Below are 20,079 nucleotides of genomic sequence, written 5' to 3'. Positions count from 1 at the left end.
GCTGTGACTGCTCCCGCAGAAAAGATGCTCCACATTTTAAACTCCAAAACAGTATTACCAACATTGCAGTTACTCGATAAGATATATGGTGTTGTGTACTCTGTATAAAACCCTTTTTCTCATTGGTGTTTAAAGAATTTTATATTCACATGTCTCCTTGTCAATGGATGCTTGATTTATCCAGAGGGCAATCCACTGCGGAGCCAGCAGCTCCGGTGCTAACTAAAGCTCAGAGCTATTATCCACAAAGAACTCTCACTACACTATTTCAATAATTCAATGAATGACTAATATTATCATAAGGGAAACAAGGACAGGAATAATGTCAGTGTCGTAACGGTTTAGTTCACTATTAATTGTAATTGTATGTATTGTTATTGTATATGTACCAGCGAGTTACACACCACTTGCACTTAGTGCCTCACTCTTTAACAGAAGTGCTGAGGTAATTTCAGAGTAGATGTGAGAGTGTATTCATGTCTATGATATTTATGATAAATATGTATTACAACCTCTGACCCCCTGTCTTGTTTTTGACTGCTTAGTCTCCCCCAAAGGGTGCCACCATCCCCTACCGACCCAGCCCCTCACCCGCTGCCCTCCTCATCGCTGGGAACCAGGTAAGAGATTTTAGCACACACGTTGGGTAGCTTATCTATAATACACTGGCACAGTGGTTCTCAAACTGGCGAAACAGTTTGAGAACCACTGGATTAGCATTTGTGGCTGACACCCACACCTTCGTAATTTACATGAAACTACAAATGGTCATTGGTGAATCTTACATTGAATTTCTTGGCTCACTCTGGGGAAACAAAATTCATGCAGGTGCTCCCTGGTGGGGGATCGGGTTGTTTTTTTTGTCTGAGGGTGAGGTTGAGTGGTATAGAGGCTGCTGTTTGAGAAGGGACAGATATCCACCCTCCCATGGAGCAAGTCACAAGATTATCCAGCAAGACTGGAGACCTGCCGTCTCCTCTGGCTACAGCAGCAGTCAGATATTCTGCATAGCTGTCAGCAGTTCTGGTAGTGTTTGTGCTGCCTCAGACCCTGGTCAATTTATGGAATGGCTTTGTGTTTTTGATATTCCCCATAACAAGCTATCAAATTAAACCCGGGGTGAGGTCCTGGTCACTGGGAGATGCCGTAATGAAGGCAGCACAGCGCTAAGGGACGTTTGTATAATTTGTCAGAGGAGAAAATTAAGTGGAATGGGAAAGGGTCGGCGGATGAGTCATGGCCTATAAGCCTGTTAGGTTAAAGTGTCCAAAATGCAGCCTTGAGAGCCCATCTCAGACCAAAATTTGATCTGTGGCGAAAGAGCAGGGGAAAAAATGAAATTGGAAGTTTTGTATTCATTATTTTCACATTAAATTTACCATGGAAGGTTTCAGCTGGTAAGAACACATTTACACTCACTAATTATCACTTCCATTGCAAAAATAATGTCTGGACTTTATAACGTGAAGCTATTTCAGTATTGAGCTACATATTTTCCTTTTGTGCTTCTCTTGTGTGTTTGTAGGTGTATGAGGCATCAGAATTTGCACCCCACCCTTTGTACTCCGTCACCCAAGGTGGCCTGGACCTCCAGCAGGTAACAGAAGATCCATTAATGTGAAGTCTGTGAAAAATATTCATTCTTTTGACTATAAAATATAAAGATCTCTCCAGAAGCTGGTCTTAACTGCGGAGAGCAGGAATGACTTTCAGGGGCTGTGAGGATCTGAGGGCTGTGTGGTATGTCCACACAGTCCATCATCTGGCACGAGGCATTAAAAACAACAGCTGAGCGTAAGCTGCAGCTATTGTTCTACCCTGTCATAAGAGCTATAACCCCTCCTGAAACATGATGCCGTCACACACACCACCTCCACAGTCTCTTTTTTAGTCCTGCCTAGCACTGCACCAGAAACAATTTCGGCTTTAGGAATATTCTTCCCATGACAGCAATAGCAGATACTGTCATAATATCAGAACAGAAACAGCAGCCTCTGACAAATCAGTGCTAGATAAAAAAAAATAATAATTGTGGGTAATGAAATATAAATATTTTATGATTTAGATCACTCATGCTGTAAATTGAAAGATTATTGCTACTAATTTGTGTTTTTTTTTTTTTGCTTTCCTGTATAAACACGGCTCTATTGTACTGTACTGATTCATTGTAATGACCAAGCTCTCCTCTCCAGTTTATGACCATATATGATGGACTGGTAATAGTAGCCAGACAGCTGGCGTCAGGCAGAATTGAGTTAGAATATTTAGACAGATGGATGGACGTTTGGATGGATGGAAAGATATAAATTAAGTTAAAGTGAGTATCGCTGGGTGGAGTGAGAGAAAGGGGGGTTAACATATGTGAGTCTGCATTACTTAAGATGATGGGGGATGGGCAATCCTGCAGGTAGAGATAAAGAAAATGCAGCCAACAGGCAGGATTGCAAAAAGAATTTGTTACAGCACAAAAGAGGACCTATTTGTAAGTAATACATGTTTTTAAAAAGGGTCAAGTCATCTAAATTACAGGAAAAAAAAAATCACATTTATTTTTCACATACCTCTAGTGGTATCTAGCCATGCAGAAACTTTTAGCTTTATTTATCCTGTTTTTTAGATATTTGAGCTTTTAAGTGTTTGTTACCACCCAAGTATGATGGAGATAATAGGGTTTTGTTTTGAAAATGACCTTTTAATACTAATGTTCTTTTTGGGAGTTCTTTTAGGAAAGAGATGTTCTTGTTGAATCTTTTGTAATTTTTTAATGCTGTGAGAACCACAAGCAAAATTCAATTCTCAGAAATGGGTATTTCAAAACCTGGCTAAATTAAACCCAAATTATGGTACCTGCATTGGTAGAGACTACTGGAGGAGAGTAAGTATGTCTAGTTCAGAGCTGAACTATAAACGCTCATTTCTCTTATTCTATAAAAACAAACAGGCATGTATTGACAGTGAAGCACTTCCATTAAGAGGCTGCAGATTTATTTCCTGTGTGTGATCGTTTATAGCTGTAATTTTCCTAATGCAGGATGCTCTCTTTCAGGCCTACACTTTGCAAAACCAATATGGCATTCCACACTCAGAGGTAGAGTATGACCATTTGTGGAAACGTTATAATTTATATAACATGAGTAGTTTATGGTTTAGCGTACACTGCATGAAGTTGTGCTTTCTGTTTTACAGATGGCCAAGCTACATCAGCTGTCAATGCAGCAAGGCCTGAGTCAAATGGCCCAGCCTGCTTCGACTATCATACCTGGTATGTAAAGCAGTCAGTATAGTCTGTATTTGCGCTGGATTATATCCCATTGCGCTGACAGTCAAACGGTTTAATTAAAAAATAAAATAAAATAAGCAGGTTGCAGAGTTTTGTCTTTGCTCCTCCATCTGTAACCTGTCGTAGATTTTGAACACGCCTTTAGACCTGAGAAATAAAGGCTTTTGTCATTAGCTGCACTGATAATGTGCTTGTGTCAGTGAGAAAGGAGGAGACAAGGCTTTATAGCTCTCTCATAGAAATTTTTATGTGAAATGATAAGTTCCGCAGAGTCAGAGAACTGGGAGAAGAAAAAGAATGTGTGCTGTGTTAAACATCAGTCCATTAAAATGGAAATGAACTGTTTTACTATATCTAGCAGTTCCCCGCTCAAAGGGTTTTTCTGGCATATCAATGACAGCTGTGTGGCTTCACTAACTACAGGAGTTGAATGAATATTCAAATGTATGATATGTCAATTTTATTCAGTCGGTGCTTGTGTTTTCTCTTATCAGGGATGGACTCCAATTCTCAGACATCTCAGGAGCTGCTTATTCCCAATGATGTAAGCAAAAGCAACACATAACTTTTTATTCTTCACCTTGTTAGTATTTTCCCATCGGAACTATGAGAAAAAGAACAGGAAATCAGCGCTCATCTCACATGTACACAGCACAGGAGCAGGTGATTTTGGATGCAGTAGCTGCAACTGCAAAGACGTCTGGTGTGCCTTCAGAAGAGACGAGAGACATGTTGGCAACTTACTAATTATCCTCATTATTCTAACCTCAGACTAACACAAGGTTAAAGGGATTCTGAGCTGATATGGATCCTTTCGCATTATTGTCTGGGCTGCAGTTGCAGTGTCTTATAGAGTGACTCCCATGAGTGCTCAGTAAATCCTCTCATGTTCCCTGACCTACTTAGAGGCTGTCTGCTGTCAAAACAGCCAATAAGAAAACAGACAAAGATCCTTTTCCTCTTCACTTAGCCCCCGCCAGGGTTTGATGAGACGTCTCTCCAATCTAAGAGTAGAAATCACGACGCATAGATTCACTTCAAAATAAAGTCAGACTACATTTCCCTTCAGATGATCACTCTAGTATTTGGTTTGGCTGATCTGGACAGAGAGCATTAAGCGATTAATTGTAATAATTTGCTTCCTATTGGATTTCATTTAGAAAGTCAAATTTATAATGAAGCCATGTATGATTTATGATTTAATTTGCAGCTCTTATATCTGGTATAAAAACAGACTATCCATAAAAATGAAATGTTGTAAATTAAAGGATAAGGCCGGCATTTTTTCTGTATTTTTCTCACTGTCAACACATCATATAAAAAAAGAACAAACAATTTCTCAATGATTTCCTCAAACCTCATTACTTCCTAATGAGGACGTTAATCTTTTAAATCAGGTCACAAATAAATAGTTTTGCTTTTTAAAAAGGCTAATAAATATCCTGAAACAGCCAGCCACTGTAGTTTTAAGCAAGCGTTACTCAAACAGGAGTAAATAGTGCATTTGCTGGGGACTATTTTCAACTGCAGATTTATACATGCCTGTAAGTATTTACAGCAGCAGGATGGTGTATGTGGGATTGACTCAAAATAAACTACAGAGAAGGAACATGTCACCCAGTGCAACAGTGTAGCTCACTGGTGTGTTTTAATACTGTAATTGTTTGGTCTTTTCTTTGGTCTTTTCATAGGCTTTGTTACCAATAAGAAAAATATAGAATGTTGCCGGTCTTATTCTTTAAACTTTGTTGGAATTCATGACCTGAAATGCTGTCTACTGTCAAATTTGCAGGTTCAAAATACTACTTCAATTACAAGTATCGGCAAAGAAAACATTTGCTGTCTTTGTTTTACAATAGAGAGAAGACAAGGGATGGATTGATTAGGTTTCACTGTACTTTATAGAATATAGCCACAACCCTTCAACAACATTTTTTAAATGCCTGAAGGCTTTTTTAACCAAGTAAACCCACACATGACCAGTGGCACAATCCATCAGGAGTGAGGGAGTCCAGCACTATACGTGACAGGGACAGCTGTAAGCTCAAGCCATTGTTCTAGAAGAGAGGACTGAGCCTCCTCAGCCCTTCGTCCCCCCTCAGGCCGACCACACAATCCTACTCTGTGCTCACATACTGAACGCCGAAGGAGACGTACGCGCACACACACACACACACACACACACACACACACACACACACACACACACACACAACACACAAAAAAACACACAAAACACACACACACACACAGTTGCATTGAGAAACAGCTTACACCCAGTCAGCAGTATGTACTGTATTTTTGTGCGAGGAAGATTTAGCCGGAAGAAAAATGGCTGCACACTCACCATCCCATCCCTCTTCCTGTGTCCTTTCAAATGACTGCCTCAGCAGGAACTCAACAATATGTAGGCCATTTATAGTTGAAGACCAGGGGCCTCATTTATAAAACCTGTTACGCAAGAAAAAGTTGCGTGAAGCAGGGTGAAATTTTTCGTCGCAACATTCCTCGCAATAGTCGGGATTTATAAAGAATTTCCATGCGTAAAAATGTTCCCAGTTTTCCGCAAACTTTTGACCACACGTGTGATCGTGCGTAATGGTCCCAAGGTTTTATTGACTGCGTTTTAGTGAACTCCGATGGTATGCCCGTTTTCCGAACCTAACCCAGTTTTTGTTTTCCTGAACCCAACAATCCCGTTCTTGCTAAACCGACCCAGAGCCGGTCGCGGCGCCCGGCGAGGGGCTGCCAGCAACGGGGAGAGGCAGGGGATCCTCCCACACCGTGCAGCGGAGGGAATGCGCTTTTCCTCCGCTGCTCTCCCCTGCCTCGCCCCGGGAAATGCGTTGTTTGTTTGATGTGTATCTGTGTGTGTGTGTGTGTGTGTGTGTGGTGCCTGTGTGTCTGTGCGTCTTTATGTGGTCGTGTCTGATTGTAGGTGTCTGTTTGTGGGAATGTTGTCTTTCTGCACCTGCTATTCCCAAACAGTTATCATACAAGTTACCAAATTGTTACATTTCAAGCACTTTCACCTGTTTTGCACCAATAATGATCCAAAATCTTGTTTCTATTTTTACCTTTTTAATAACTGAATTTCCTTTCTCACAAAAAACGAAAATGATCATATGATCATAAATGTGATCTCACAGGGGTAAATGGCAAATATGAACCATAAATGATGTATATATCATTGGTAATTGAGCTAAATCTGTTAAGTATTAAGGCTGCGTAACAACAATATGAACACTAGGGTTACGGCTTCCAAACAGGATTTAGTTTCGCTGTTCTACCTCTGTTAGGAGCACATCGATCTCACAATCACTGAATCGTGTTTTTTCCCCATTTTCCCGTTTCGTGATTGGTGATCAAGGGCTCCTTTCAAGTCTGGAATATTCATTGATTGATTAACATGGACCTTATTAGGACAAAATAAGGGCGACCTTTGGGAGGAGCGTGAGGCTCGTGCAGGACCGCATAAGGTAACGCACGTCCGTATTTATAACGAGAAGAGTGCGTACCGGTGTGCGCCGCAAGGTGTTATAAATCAGAATATTGTTTTTGCGTACGAAAATTCTGACTTTTTTGCGCACGAAATCTTTCAGAATAGAATCTACGCACAGTTTTATAAATGAGGCCCCAGGAGTGTAGTGCAGCATTAATGTTATTTGAATGCTCAGTAAAAATAATCACCACAGCAAGCATACCTGCGGTGTCTCCTGTGTCATTTATTTAGCTCTGGTTGCATTTTTTTAAGGTTGTTCATATAGGAATGCTGTTGTCTGAGGTCATGCACACCAAAGCGGGTGAGCTGTTGACAGCTGGTGTCTATTGACAGCTGGTGTAAAAGGCCAGAGTCCTGTGGAGATTCTTGGTCTCAGTGGGGGAGACACGTTATCTGTGATTTGACGTCTGTAGTGGTCATTGTCTCTGGAGTTGCTCTTTAGGCTGGCTGCTCTTAGTGTGTCTCTTCCCCCCCTGAATAAACTGCTGAGCCAATAATAGCCAGGCAGACCAACCAGGTCGCTGTGTGACAAATCAGACATTGTGGAACAGGCTGCTTACTTCTCAGGAAAGGAATGTGAAATGCACCATGTGTGTGTTGCGTATTTCTACCTATGCCTAAGCCGCTGTTAAGCTGCCAGCACACATGCATACTACAAGTACTTCATCGCTGTCTGTCTCACTCACTATATACTGGTAGCATAACCCTGTCACTGAGCCCTGACACCCTGCACACTGATATGCAGCCACCGAGCTTTGGCTCTGTTAAATATCTATTGTCACTAATAGGCAGGGGTCCAGGTCGGGTAGTGAAAGCAGAAAAAAAGTGATAATGTATTTTGGAATGCAATAAAACTCATGTCATTGTCTAATCTACTCTCAGCAGAGAGAACACTCAAGCCGATGGGACTGTATGTTATATATTTGAGTTATTTTCCCATTATGTTTTCCATTAGTGCAGAGATGCATCTAGCTGGCATGTGTTTGGGAAGTGATTTGTTTGGGAAGTCATCACCACTCTAAGGAATCAATAACCTTTTAGCCACTCAGATTAATGAGAGGCAAATGTGCCTTCTCTCGTCTCTTTTACCAGTGCACACGCAGTAGCAATTAAGGAAGACTCTGGGGGTAAAAAAGTGCTTTTGACATGCATGATGGATGACCAATCTACTGAAGACAATGCAATTGCAATATTTGAAGTGGACTGCATTAAGTCAGCCCAACAGCACAGCACTTTTTTCATTTATTGTTCTAGTTTTTTTGCTTTTGGCCTTTTCGTCAGTCACTTTCATCAGCATTACAACCAACAATAAGAAAAAGCTGCAATCAGTCAAATGAGTTATTGAACCGTTTTTCCATCAAACTGACCGTTCTGTCTCTGCCTCTGTTCTTTTGCAGCTGATCGGCTCGATCATCGGACGTCAGGGCACTAAGATCAACGAGATCAGGCAGGTGTCTGGAGCTCAGATCAAGATCGGCAGCCAGCTGGACGGTACAAGTGACCGTCATGTCACTATCACAGGAACACCAGTCAGCATCAACTTGGCCCAGTACCTCATTACCTCCTGGTAAGGCCCAGCGTACAGCCATCTAATGAGTCACCGCAAGCGCTGGCCTGAGAGAAATGCATTGGTTTAAAAGGGTCAAAGGTTATGCTGTAGAGTGATAAGTGATAATGAGGCATGTCCTTGTGCTGCTGGTAATTGGCCTTGAGGGAATGAGTAAAATCCTGGTTGTATTGTACAACATAGAAGCAGTGTCTTGGAATTCAGTATTTGCAGTGCAGCTCTGGCATCTTTTCCTTAATTATCTTTTCCAATACTTGGCTTTCATAAATACACCTATTTGCAGGGATGGAAAGAGTACAAGTAAAATGACTTGATTTTACTTAAAATGTACTTAGATAAAAATAAAATGTAGGTCAGTTAAAATTGACTGAGTAAACGTTGCTGCATTACAAGTTACAGTACTGCAAGAGACAAAGGGGGTGGAGGGAGTTTAAAGAAACAAGACTATATGGAGAGTATATATAACAGAGTATATGGCTAAATTGTGGCCAAATTGTTACAAGGATAGTCAGTGATAGTGCCTATAATATGAAGTGCTCTTAACCAATGCTGACTCAAGTGACATCCTTTTAGACAATTTATTAGATTTCGCGCAGCTCTTTCTGGAGCCATAAAAGGCTTTATACAGCTATTTTCACATATGCAGTTGTACTCCCCAAGACCAAGACTTTGATTTGTAAAAGCGGTGGCGTTCCCCTTTAAAATTGTTGCAGCAACAGTATAATCCTCTAATCTTCATTCTGTGTCTTTTCTCCTCATTTCCTATCCGCCCTCCTGCTATCTCTGCCATCATAGTTTAGAGACCGCCAAATCCACGGCCCAGGCAGCAACTATGGCAGCTCCAGTCGACCTCAACATGGCCTTCACCCAGCCAGCCTCCCCAGCTGCCTCCCCTGCACCCACCATGGCCACAATGGGCACCCTGACTCCGGCTCATATGCTGGGCACCCCATATGGTGCCATGCCCCTCTCCGGCCTGCTAGGGATGAAGTCTGTCCCATTTCTGACTCTGTCCAGTCCTGGCCCCACCGTGGCTGTCACTGCAGCGCCCTCCCACACCACTCTGGCCGCCTACACCACCAAAATCTCCTCAGCCAACTGCATTAAAAAGCCAGAGAGACAGAAGTTTGCTCCATACTGATGCAGCCTCTGAACTCTGGAGAGTCAGATGAAGGACAGCTGCAGTGTTCTTTCACAAAACGCCTGATGTAGCCATATCCGCTGGCAGAGATGCTCTTGACTTTTATTCTATGATGCACCAACAGAGGAGAGACCAATGGAGATGTGGATAAAGCTATTAAAAGTTATTTACGGTTATAGATAATTTGTGAGTTTCCCATGAATTGATGGACTGCTTTCATTGTCACCTCATCACTGTTATTGATCACTAAAAGAAGGGCTGGAACCTCACCTGAGAAATACATGTTTAAATTACAGTTTTCACATGTGTATCTCAAGTTAGAGATCAGCTATAAGTATTTATCCTTCAATAAATTTGTAAATTATACTCAGATGACAAATACTCTGTATGATGCTTTTATACAATGTATGTTTGCCTCTTGAAGTTTTTAAGAAAATTTTTAAATGTTTGGGGGGGTGGGGATTTTCTTTTTTAATAATCTGTGCTATGGTACTGTACTTTACTGTTCAGTGTTATGTTCTTTTTGTTGGATTTTATTTTGAATGTGCAACTTGTTTAATCTTTATTTATTAGTATTGTTTCATTTATTAAAAGTCTTTGTTTCCTGATGTATTTGTTTCCTTGTTTTTTTTTTTTTTAAATCATTTTCTACCTTAATTTGTAGCACACTGGTGCACTGCTGGCTTTTTTCACAGGCATTCAAACAGTAGACACAGTACTTGAACCAAATCTGTGTCAAATTAATGTAGCAGCACAAGAACACATTCAGTAAGAAACAGTATACACAAAGAGATGCGATGACAGATCCAGGTTATTTTTGTTTTCCTCCAAACAGAAGGCTGGATGGCAGCTTGTCATTCCAGTTGCCAGGGTGTATGAGAGATGCTTTTCACATCATTATGCTCTTGTGCCTTGGACAATAAAAGCAAAATGAAAGGATGCAACCCCAGAAGAGGGTAGAGCTCTACTTGCATGCCATACATGCAAGTTTGCACAAACAAAAACAGATCCAGCATGGAGACCACATAATTATACTGAATTCCCTCACTGTTAAGTCCCTTAAGACAAAATTCAGTGAGACTTTAAGGCAGAGGAGTTTGCGATGAAGAAAGAAAAAGGGCACAAAAAGAGGGAGATGCAAAGGAGCCACGGTGACGCTGTAAAAATGAAATTCAGTATCTGCATCAGCATGTACCACAGCCTCATCATCCTCTGGAGAGGCAGCTAGGATCCTTTCATCTTAACTCTCCTCCTTTTTTTCTGTGACTGCATCATGGATATGCGAGACACGGAGAGTGCACAGTCCTCATTGTTACCAGAGACATTTCAGAGGCAAACAGACACACAGTCTACGCCTATCTATCTATCTATCTATCTATCTATCTATCTATCTATCTATCTATCTATAAAGAAAGATAAATTATCTATCTATAAAGAAAGATAAAGATATATCTATATCTATATCTATATATATATAGATATAGATATCCTTTTTGTATCTTTCTTCTCAAAATTGTAAAGGTAAATAAGGTAACATATCATTCTTCATCTTCATAAGATGTTCCATTAATATAGCAATTCTTTAATTCTGATTATTTCTATATTCTCCAGGAATTCATAATGGGTCAGTTGTGCCATCTGTAGGCCACAAATACTCATTACTGAGATGGTGTAAACTGACTTTGAAGCAGATCCATGTTCATGATACTTGCAGAAAGATTTGCTAATGCAACCTTAGATTGTTTTATAACACAAAACACACTTTTTTTTCTTTCTTTCTATAAACGAATAAAACTTGACTATCTGTATTATCATATATCAAAGAAAAAGATTTGACGTACGAGGTTAGTGACAGTGTGAAGCTTGAGCTGGTGAGAGCAGGGACCCTAGCTGTCACTGCAGCTAAAGAGTTTGTTTTCTTTTTTCCTTATTTTCTTCTTCTGTGGTGTGACATGCTGTGACATGCTGTTTTACACACACACACACACACACACACACACACACACACACACACACACACACACACACACACACACACACACACACACACACACACACACACACACACACGTGTAGTCATGTTTCTGCTCAAATGGTGATGTTCAATGTTGCAAATGCAAGTTCAATATTTACCCTCTTTTAGCTGTTTTTGGTCTTACACCAACTTAATAGCTGGCTCTTTTCCTGCTCTTATCCTGCTAAATGCTCCACTATGTCCACAATGAAGATTACAGTAACTAAGACCTTTTGAGATGCTTTTCAATATTAGATGACTTATGATGATCAAAATATTCCAATTATAACATATTCAAATATGAAGTTTGTTGTCCAACTGGAGGACAAGAAAGCAGAGTTGTGGAATAATATATAACAATAATAATGTAATTATTTTGACAAATTATAAAAATGATTCATACAAAATTGTCATTTTTTTGCTGAACGTTTAAACAAAAAAAATATGTGAAATTTAAAATTTGACAGGCCCTACATCGGTAAAAAAAATACTAATAATAATAAAATAAATCTATGTATCTTAATTCCTGATTGACCACTTTTTTATTTCTGTTTTTATATTTATTTCCTTTTTGTTTGTTATTAATATCACTCACTTGGTTGTTTTTTGTTGTTGTAATCTGTATTCGCTTGCATATGACATGTGCCTTCTGATGGTGCAATAAAAAAAAAAAGTCTGCTTCATGTATTTTCATTACAAACAGCGCCCTCTACTGTCCACTTGACATACTGCTCCACCAATCACAGCACAGCAAAGGTAAGGAGTAAGAGTTAGAGCTGATAAAAGATTGTCTTTAATGTTTGGCATCGTTAATGAATTCCATACCACAGCAGTTATGGGAGTAGGAAAACCACTTTTACAACCAAACACTGTTTGATCATGCTAACACCATATGTACAGGAAAGCACATTGAAAAGTGTATAAAGTATTTATATGAGAAGACTCAAAGTCAAGAACGGTGGAGACAGCCACAGTCTAATGGATTTGTCCTTTTTCAAACACTGATTATAGATATTTATCAATTACACTGATCTCTGGAATACATGTATATACACAAAACAACGATAAACCTCTTTAGGGCGTCTGCAATAATTCTCAAAAATATTTCACAATACTGCTGTATGTACAATAACAGAATTTACATTGAAAAATTCTATTGTACCTATATTTTGAGTATCACTTCAGTTACCAGTTATCCTCGGTGCCATCAGGCTCACAAAAGATAATCACATACTTTATATATCTAACCTCAGGTTCATCTCCATACAAAGTATAACAGCTGATGCAGTACCTGGGTCTTCTGTCTCGGTACGGTTTCTGAAACATGTTCACAAAACTGATGATCTCACATACAAAAATAGATGTTGTCTAGTCAGTTGACAACTTGATGTACAGTAACACAAAGCATCCACCTGCAAAAGAAACAACCAGGAAATCAAGTAATTGTTAAAATATTAGCTATATCCTTCCAACCCATCGTGATAAGCAGCGCTGTTCTTCTGCTCCCCAAAAAGTAAACTTCTCTCTCTCAGTCCAGGCTTCAGCGTTCTTCTGAAATACATCATTAGTTTTCACACAACAGAAAGGTGATTGAGAAAGAGCTGCAGGCAGAATAGGAAATATTAGCGCTACAAACCAAACAACAACCTGAAACCAAAGCGGGACAAAACCATACAAAACATCACTAGGTAGATATCTTTTTTTGTTTTTTCTTCAGGGAGCTTATAGTGAACAGAATGAAAAGGGGAACGGCTGTCACTAAATGAGCTTCTCACAGTCCAGATGAGAGGTCAAACTGCATTTGAGTGCACTTAAGGCAGGTAGGCGATTCCAACGCTGTCTGAGTGGGCTCCTCGACTTGCCACTCAGCGGGCGGGGATCTAGACAGTGTCATCAGATGCAATGCCACTGCAGCTGTCCAGGTTCAGCTCTCACTGCTTAACATGGTCTGACAACCATACAGAGAAGGGAAAAGATGGAGGGAGAAAGAGAGAATGGTGTTAGTTTTCAGAGTCCAGCAGGTGGTTGAGGTGTGGAGAGTCCTCGTGCCATCACGTCTTCATTCACCATGAACATGAAACATGACATGTCTGTCACTGTCCTTAGTTTCCCCTCTTCTTCCTCTCGAGATATCTTTGTCACATAAAAGAGACAAATAGAGACTTCTTCAACATAGACTGACCTTAGAGCACTTGAACAAAAAAAAAAACAGCATTGCAGCTTGTGCAATACAAATAAAACATCTCATCTGAATACATTCACGTAGGTTTCCATACACAATGGTACGGAAGGGAAATCGTCAGCGACTGAAGTTTGTGTCCCTTGAGATGCCGGTCCGATAGGAGAGCTGCAAGTCCAACCTTAGAGACCTGCGAGTCATTACAGCCCGGCAGCAACACATCATAGTGCGCCATTTGATATGATTCACTATTAAGGAGCACTTAACAGTGTTTTGAAAAACATAATGGACATAAGCTTTTAAAAACACTATAATGTATTTTATATTATATTATGTATTTATTTATCAAAATAAGAATTCATATATATGAAGCATTTAAAGCATAGAAGTCACTTCACTGTGAATAATAACCTTCGGTCGTTGCCTTGTGTTGTGAAAGTGCCATTAAAAGCAAAATTAAGAAAGTTCAGAGCTTATACTGCACCTGGGATCACGTTGGTTATGATGATGGTTGTCGTATTTCACAAAACGGTTGTCATATTATTCTCAAATGGAAAAACATGCTCACAGACGAGTTGTACAATTGTGTACTATCAATATCAATTTCTGAACAGAGTTAATCTGTCTTATTGTTCAACAGATACATTTCTTTTAGTTATATCTATGAGGCCATACGGAGCAGTGATGGCAGTTGTCAAGGTTCACTCACTCTTTTCTTTCCTTCATGTGCACTGAAATTAAATCACAGAAGGTCAAATGAACACACTCCACGGCTTCACACTGGACTCTTCCTGTTACTGCTCCTTTAACTCAGTGCAAATGAGGGGAAGAACACAAAGAGAAGAAAGCTCTAACTGGAGTATAGCTGGAGCCTCCTCATCACTGAGTCTCCTCGTGCTCCTCACTGATGCACTGCTCCCAGGGGTGTTTCCCCTGGTCCTCCCGGTGGCCGTGAGGGGAGTGGAAGATCCTGCGGGGCAGCGGGATGGGCTGAGGTTGCAGCTCCTCTTCAGGGATGCAGCCCTCTCTCAGATAGGGTTTAGGCGGCACGGCTGGAGGCTGAGGCCTGCGGTAAGGGATGTGGTGGGGGCCGTGAATGGGAGCGTGATGGTGAGGTGGCGGCCCGTGGGAGTGGCTGTCAAGTCCGGGGTGTGCGTGAGCGTGAGGATGCGGGTGGTTGTGCGGGTGTGAGGCGGGGCTGCGATAGTGGAAGGGGCGGACCTGGTCCACAGATTCGATCTCTGGTCCGCCGTAGTGGATGTGCAGGTAGGGAGAGGCCAGGTATTCATCAGGGGGAGACCACAGGTGGCTGGGAAGAGGCTCCAATGCATCGCTCCTGATGGGGCCGGGGTCTGGATACTGGCCTCCAAAGTTACTCTCACTCAGAGAGGAAACACCACTGCTGGCGCTGCCTGACAGAGTGGAGTTACTGCCACCCAAAGCTGACTGAGGACTGGTGGGGGAGCCAGGGATCGGGTGGAGAGGAGACTGGTGAGAGAAAGAATCAGAGAGATTGTGGGTGTCATGGGTGTATTTCTCTTGGCTTACAGTATAGGACAGAGGATCTGGTGTTGTAAAGACAACCTGAATTTTAACACTACTCAAGCTGCCTTCACATGCTGTCAGAAATATTGGAATTACAAGATGCAAATGAAAAAAGATAAAGAGTCAACAACAACTTGTCATTCTGAGATTGTTCGTATTTCAGACATGGAGGCACTTAAAAATGGCTTTGTAATTATCACGTGACTACTGGAGTGAAACAAATACTGTGTCTACACTCAGTCATCAGGCATTGCTATAGTGTATTTTTAACAAATTGACTGTATGTGAAGACAATGTGTGGGAGTTGACAACTTGGGAAATAGAAGCTTCTGCAAATGCAGTGTTACCATGACAAAAGATGTACATTTTCAGAATGTAATTTAAACAATTGAAAAAGGATTTTCCAAAGTTAGGATTTCAATTTCAGCATGAAATCTAAATGAGTTACTTGTGCAAATTGAAATATAGAGGAACAAGGAGAAGAGGAGAGTGAAAAGGAAGAAGCAGGAGGATGAGGAGGAAGAGAAGCCAAACATTTGCTATCATGCTGTTTGCGTCTGCGGTTTGATATTTTATGACTACACTACTATTATTTCTCTGATGGCTGTACCTTTCGAAGGGAGCGGACAGGAAGGGCAGGGGGAGGGTCACTGTTCTGGTGGTGAAACGCATCACAGTGCATCAGGAAATGTCCTGCAAAGTGAAATTCATATGAGGAAATAATTAATTTATACATTCTTATGTAAAGGTCTTAAATAGCCATTGAAATCCAGCCTACATCTCAAAACCTCCCACCCCCATAAAATACCATGAGTGCAAAGTAAAAGGAGAAAGTACCTGGTGGGAAGGACCTGGGTGGGACAGGGGGCATGATTACCCCTCCACTAGAAGCTGGCATGTAGGACACCTGCTCCCTGTTCTCTCCATCCAGACTCCAGCTGTTGGGAGCGTTGGGAAAGACTGGAGGGGGAATACATAAACATGTCAACACACACTGTGATACATCTTAAGTACATAATGCTGTACAATTAAACCTGTTTGTGTTACGTTACCTTTCTCTGGTAGATTCATGTGAGGATCAGCACACGGCTTACAGGGGCTAATTTGCTGAAGTAAGGCACGCTGCATGTGGTTGTTCTGTAATACAGAATGTATTATTATAGGTTAGTAACAGCTGTTTTTGTTATTTTTTAATGGCGAGCTAAAGATAAATTTAAAAAATCTCTTATGAACATTCAACACCCACTCATTTGAGTGAGTATGAATACATTTGGCATCTGGTATGTTCTGCACATCAATGCACCATTATGGTGCTGTAGATCTGCCCCACCTGTCCATTCTCTGCCATGTTGTAGTACATGGAGTTGTTGACCCTCTCACGATGAGACGGCAACAGTATCATCACTTCCCGGTTGTGTTTGGCCTTATCAGGCAAGGATGGAGAGCCTGGACAGAGAAAAGATGTGGAAATGTATTATTTCTACTTGCAGCAACCTCATTATATATAACAGAGCTGTATTGTCATTCTACATATGCGGGTATTTTATCTCTTGCTACCTTCTGCATAGTTTCATGAAATATCTATGTAATGTATTTTCGAAATCTCATGCATCTGTGATTAATAAAACCTCCATAAAGATATATAATATACACCGATATGGAGATTTGGGGCAGTATACAGAAATGATTATTTCAGTCTTTGCATCCATCTCTGACGTGGCTTTCTTACTTACCTCTGGCACTTGAGGGAGCAGAGTTAATAATCTGGGAAGAGTTGGAGCGAATTGAGCTCAGGCTGGAGGAGGAAGGGCTAGGCTGCAAAACAAAATATATTGTAAAAATAACAAAAACTTTAAGAAGTTTTTTTTAAGAAGTAAAAAGCATTGTTTTATAAGAAAAAAATGTATTTGCTGTATTTGGTGTATCTGCCTTTTTTTTCTTTTATCTAGCAGACAGGAAACTAATAATATAAAGTTGTGTGCATTGTGACAGCAGCATTAAAATGTTGTTATAGTTACAGTATCAATGTTGATACTCACAAAAGTAATTCTACGAGTATTATACAATGTTTTACATCCTGAACAGACCAGTTTTCATGTGAGTTAAGCTTTACAATGTGCATTACAAATTCACACCATGTCCACTACATTCATGTCTGAGTGTGTTTGTTATTTCAAGCCTTACCTGCATGTGTAATGCCTCCTCCGGGTGCTCCCCCATCAGGCCGTCGGTCATTATGACGAGGTTTCCCGCCTCACTCGATGTGTGTGAGGACAGGGAGGAGGACGAGTGACGAATTGAACTCTGGAGATTCAGAGGGCTGCAGGACAGAGACAATGTTGGAGACTGTGCAACGTTTATCTCTGTATGTACATGGATGTTCATAAATGTGTGTGTGACTGTATGTATGCGCATGCGTGCGTGCCTGTTGTGTGACCGACCTGTGTCTGTGTATGAGGCGGACACTCTCAGGGCTCATGTGGCTGTGGGAGGAGAGGATGCCTCTGGGAGAATTGACCCCTTGGCAGCCTGCAGGGCCGAATCGGTCCACGCCGGGCACACCCTGCTGGGACCCAACCATATACTGCTCTGAATATTTACACTGCTCACACATGCATTAAAGCCACACCCATATTACTTTATCACACATATGGATGCATGAAAAACACATAATGTGCCCGTTTGTCAGCAAGAATAAAAATGAACATACATACAATATGAAAAACTGAGCCACAGGTGGGACTACTCACATGATGTAAACCTGTCCTCATCATGTGAAACTGGTCTACAAGCTTTTTGTGCAGGGGGCGCATTTCTGGATGCACCAGCTTCTCATGAACAGCCAGCCCCACTCCGAGAATGTGCACCTGTTGACAGGAAATCAGCAGAGAAAAAGCACTGAAGAGGATGTTTGCACCACTATCATGCGAGTCAGTTTAACTAGCAGTTACACATATGATGAAATTCAAAGCTGAGTCTGACCTGTTCCTGCATCAAATCCTTCAGATGTGTGATCCTCTCTGTGTCTTCTGGGTGACTGCTGATGTAGTCCTTATCAAAGAAGGCCTGTTGTAGAAGAGAAGTCAAAAGATGAGGATCTCTCACAACACCGATTCAATCCATATATCAAAATCGATAAATCTACCCATGCATTTCTCTCTACCTCCTGATATCTGGCGATGCCTCCGTTCACAGCAGCATCTATGACCCCGTTTAGGCACATGCTGAGTGGGTTGATGTTGCCATGATGCTGTCTGTGTTGGTACTGGCTGATCAGAGTCCGCAGCTCCTGGGTTTTATTCTCCACCACATAAATGGCATTCTCCAGAGGGCTCACCTCCATCTGCAAATAAATATACACATGATAAAAGGGGAGGAAGTATGTGTATATGACTTCACGTTAGTCAATCTAACATATTCTGACTTCACATCTGTTGTAAGACATATGGAGAAAACTGTCTTGCATCTCTCAGTAGGCAGTATGTGCAGTATAAGATGACCGAGAGTGAATGTTTGAGCTCCTCACCACTTCTCTCCTTTCCACCTCTGCCCAGCGGGAGATCCCGGGGAGAGGACGAGAGAGGATCAGGGTTGTTCTCTCAATCCACAGACTCTGTTGAAACACGCAGAACAGAGAACAGAGGTTAGGCAGTCTACTATGAACCACATCTGGTAACATCAGGAACTGAATGAAATGCTGTGTAGATCCTGAATCAAGGCAAACTCAAATAACTCCCCTCCCTACTCACTCATGCACCACCCAGTCAGGGTGATGATGATGAGAATGATCAGTATTGAGAATTGTACTAGTATTTATTAATTCATGTTTCTTTTCTTCTAACTATTTAGTTTATATTGTATGTAACTACACAATTTACCTTATATTGTCTGTGTGCTGTGTTTTAAGTATGTTATGCCAGAGTGCCAGAGTGCCAAAGATGAATTTCCAGTGTATGTAAATTCAGTGGACAATAAAGTTTTTATCTATCTATCTATCTATCTATCTATCTATCTATCTATCTATCTATCTATCTATCTATCTATCTATCTATCTATCTATCTATCTATCTATCTATCTATCTATCTAACAGGTAAATAATAAGACTGGGAAACCTGAAAACTGTGTTTTAGTGTAGCATGTAGGTCAGTTCAGTGGAGAGTAAAAGTCCTGGTTTGATTTCAAATTTAGGTTGCTGTGTCAGAGAAAACTACAGTACATTATCATGACTGGTCTAAGTCTCTAGAGTACTGTTGTCTGTACTTGGACTAGATACAAGCCGGTGAGTAAAGTAAGAACAAAAACACTTGCAATAATGTTAGGGCTGAAATGATTAACCGATTAGATGATGGACAGAAAATGAATCACCAACAATTGGGATCATCTCATCTGTTAATTGTTAAAAGTCATTTCCTCATTGTTTACTGCTTCTTAAAATGTTGCTATCTTTCTGTTTCATATTATTGTAAATTGAATATCACTGGGTTTTGAACAGTTGGCTGGACAAAAACAACATTTCTTCAAAGTTATATTTGTTGGTGATTTATATATATATTTTGTTCCATTTTTTCCACATTTGTCTCTGAATGTATACACTGGTCCGTCCTACATGTGTATTTATTATGTGGAATTATCATTTTTATATTGTTTAATGTGCATTATATACACGCCCAGGGACAACAGATGGAAATTGGCATTGTGATATATCTGGTGCACATTTATTGCTCACTGTTTTAAATAAGCCAATAAATTAAATAAATAAATGAAATGAATTTGAAGACATTTTCATGGGCTCTGGAAAATGCTGAAGGGTATTCTTCACTATTTTCTGACAAACATGATTGATGGATTAA

At 40.7% G+C, this 20,079-nt stretch overlaps 2 protein-coding genes across 7 annotated transcripts in view; one reads left to right on the top strand and one right to left on the bottom strand.

Annotated features, from left to right (window-relative positions):
* LOC120559574 (poly(rC)-binding protein 4-like) overlaps positions 1-10,098 on the top strand; it is a 33,492-nt gene extending 23,394 nt beyond the window's left edge. Inside the window, exons 8-14 of the mRNA XM_039801397.1 lie at positions 546-620; positions 1,526-1,597; positions 3,047-3,088; positions 3,187-3,262; positions 3,775-3,824; positions 8,180-8,349; positions 9,145-10,098. Coding sequence (XP_039657331.1) covers positions 546-620; positions 1,526-1,597; positions 3,047-3,088; positions 3,187-3,262; positions 3,775-3,824; positions 8,180-8,349; positions 9,145-9,490 — 831 coding nt within the window. The 3' untranslated portion in view covers positions 9,491-10,098. The remainder of the gene's footprint in view (positions 1-545; positions 621-1,525; positions 1,598-3,046; positions 3,089-3,186; positions 3,263-3,774; positions 3,825-8,179; positions 8,350-9,144) is intronic.
* A 2,176-nt stretch (positions 10,099-12,274) lies between these two features.
* Positions 12,275-20,079, bottom strand: part of LOC120559551 (dedicator of cytokinesis protein 3-like) — a 50,078-nt gene continuing 42,273 nt past the window's right edge. For 2 of the 6 annotated variants that reach the window (XM_039801324.1, XM_039801327.1), the window contains 12 exons: positions 18,755-18,841; positions 18,392-18,571; positions 18,211-18,294; positions 17,979-18,095; positions 17,670-17,791; positions 17,413-17,548; positions 16,962-17,043; positions 16,559-16,674; positions 16,281-16,365; positions 16,066-16,188; positions 15,839-15,921; positions 12,275-15,171 (listed from right to left, as the gene is read on the bottom strand). In XM_039801324.1, the coding sequence (XP_039657258.1) occupies positions 14,563-15,171; positions 15,839-15,921; positions 16,066-16,188; positions 16,281-16,365; positions 16,559-16,674; positions 16,962-17,043; positions 17,413-17,548; positions 17,670-17,791; positions 17,979-18,095; positions 18,211-18,294; positions 18,392-18,571; positions 18,755-18,841 (1,824 nt within the window). In that variant the 3' untranslated portion in view covers positions 12,275-14,562. Of the gene's footprint in view, positions 15,172-15,838; positions 15,922-16,065; positions 16,189-16,280; positions 16,366-16,558; positions 16,675-16,961; positions 17,044-17,412; positions 17,549-17,669; positions 17,813-17,978; positions 18,096-18,210; positions 18,295-18,391; positions 18,572-18,754; positions 18,842-20,079 lie in introns of all 6 variants that reach the window. The other 4 variants (XM_039801322.1, XM_039801326.1, XM_039801323.1 and 1 more) reach the window with 3 other exon arrangements.

The sequence above is a fragment of the Perca fluviatilis genome, chromosome 5 (assembly GCF_010015445.1).
Source record: "Perca fluviatilis chromosome 5, GENO_Pfluv_1.0, whole genome shotgun sequence".
Lineage (NCBI taxonomy): Eukaryota > Metazoa > Chordata > Actinopteri > Perciformes > Percidae > Perca > Perca fluviatilis.
Note: the sequence above shows the minus strand (reverse complement) of the source record. Positions and strands in the feature narration are given on the sequence as shown.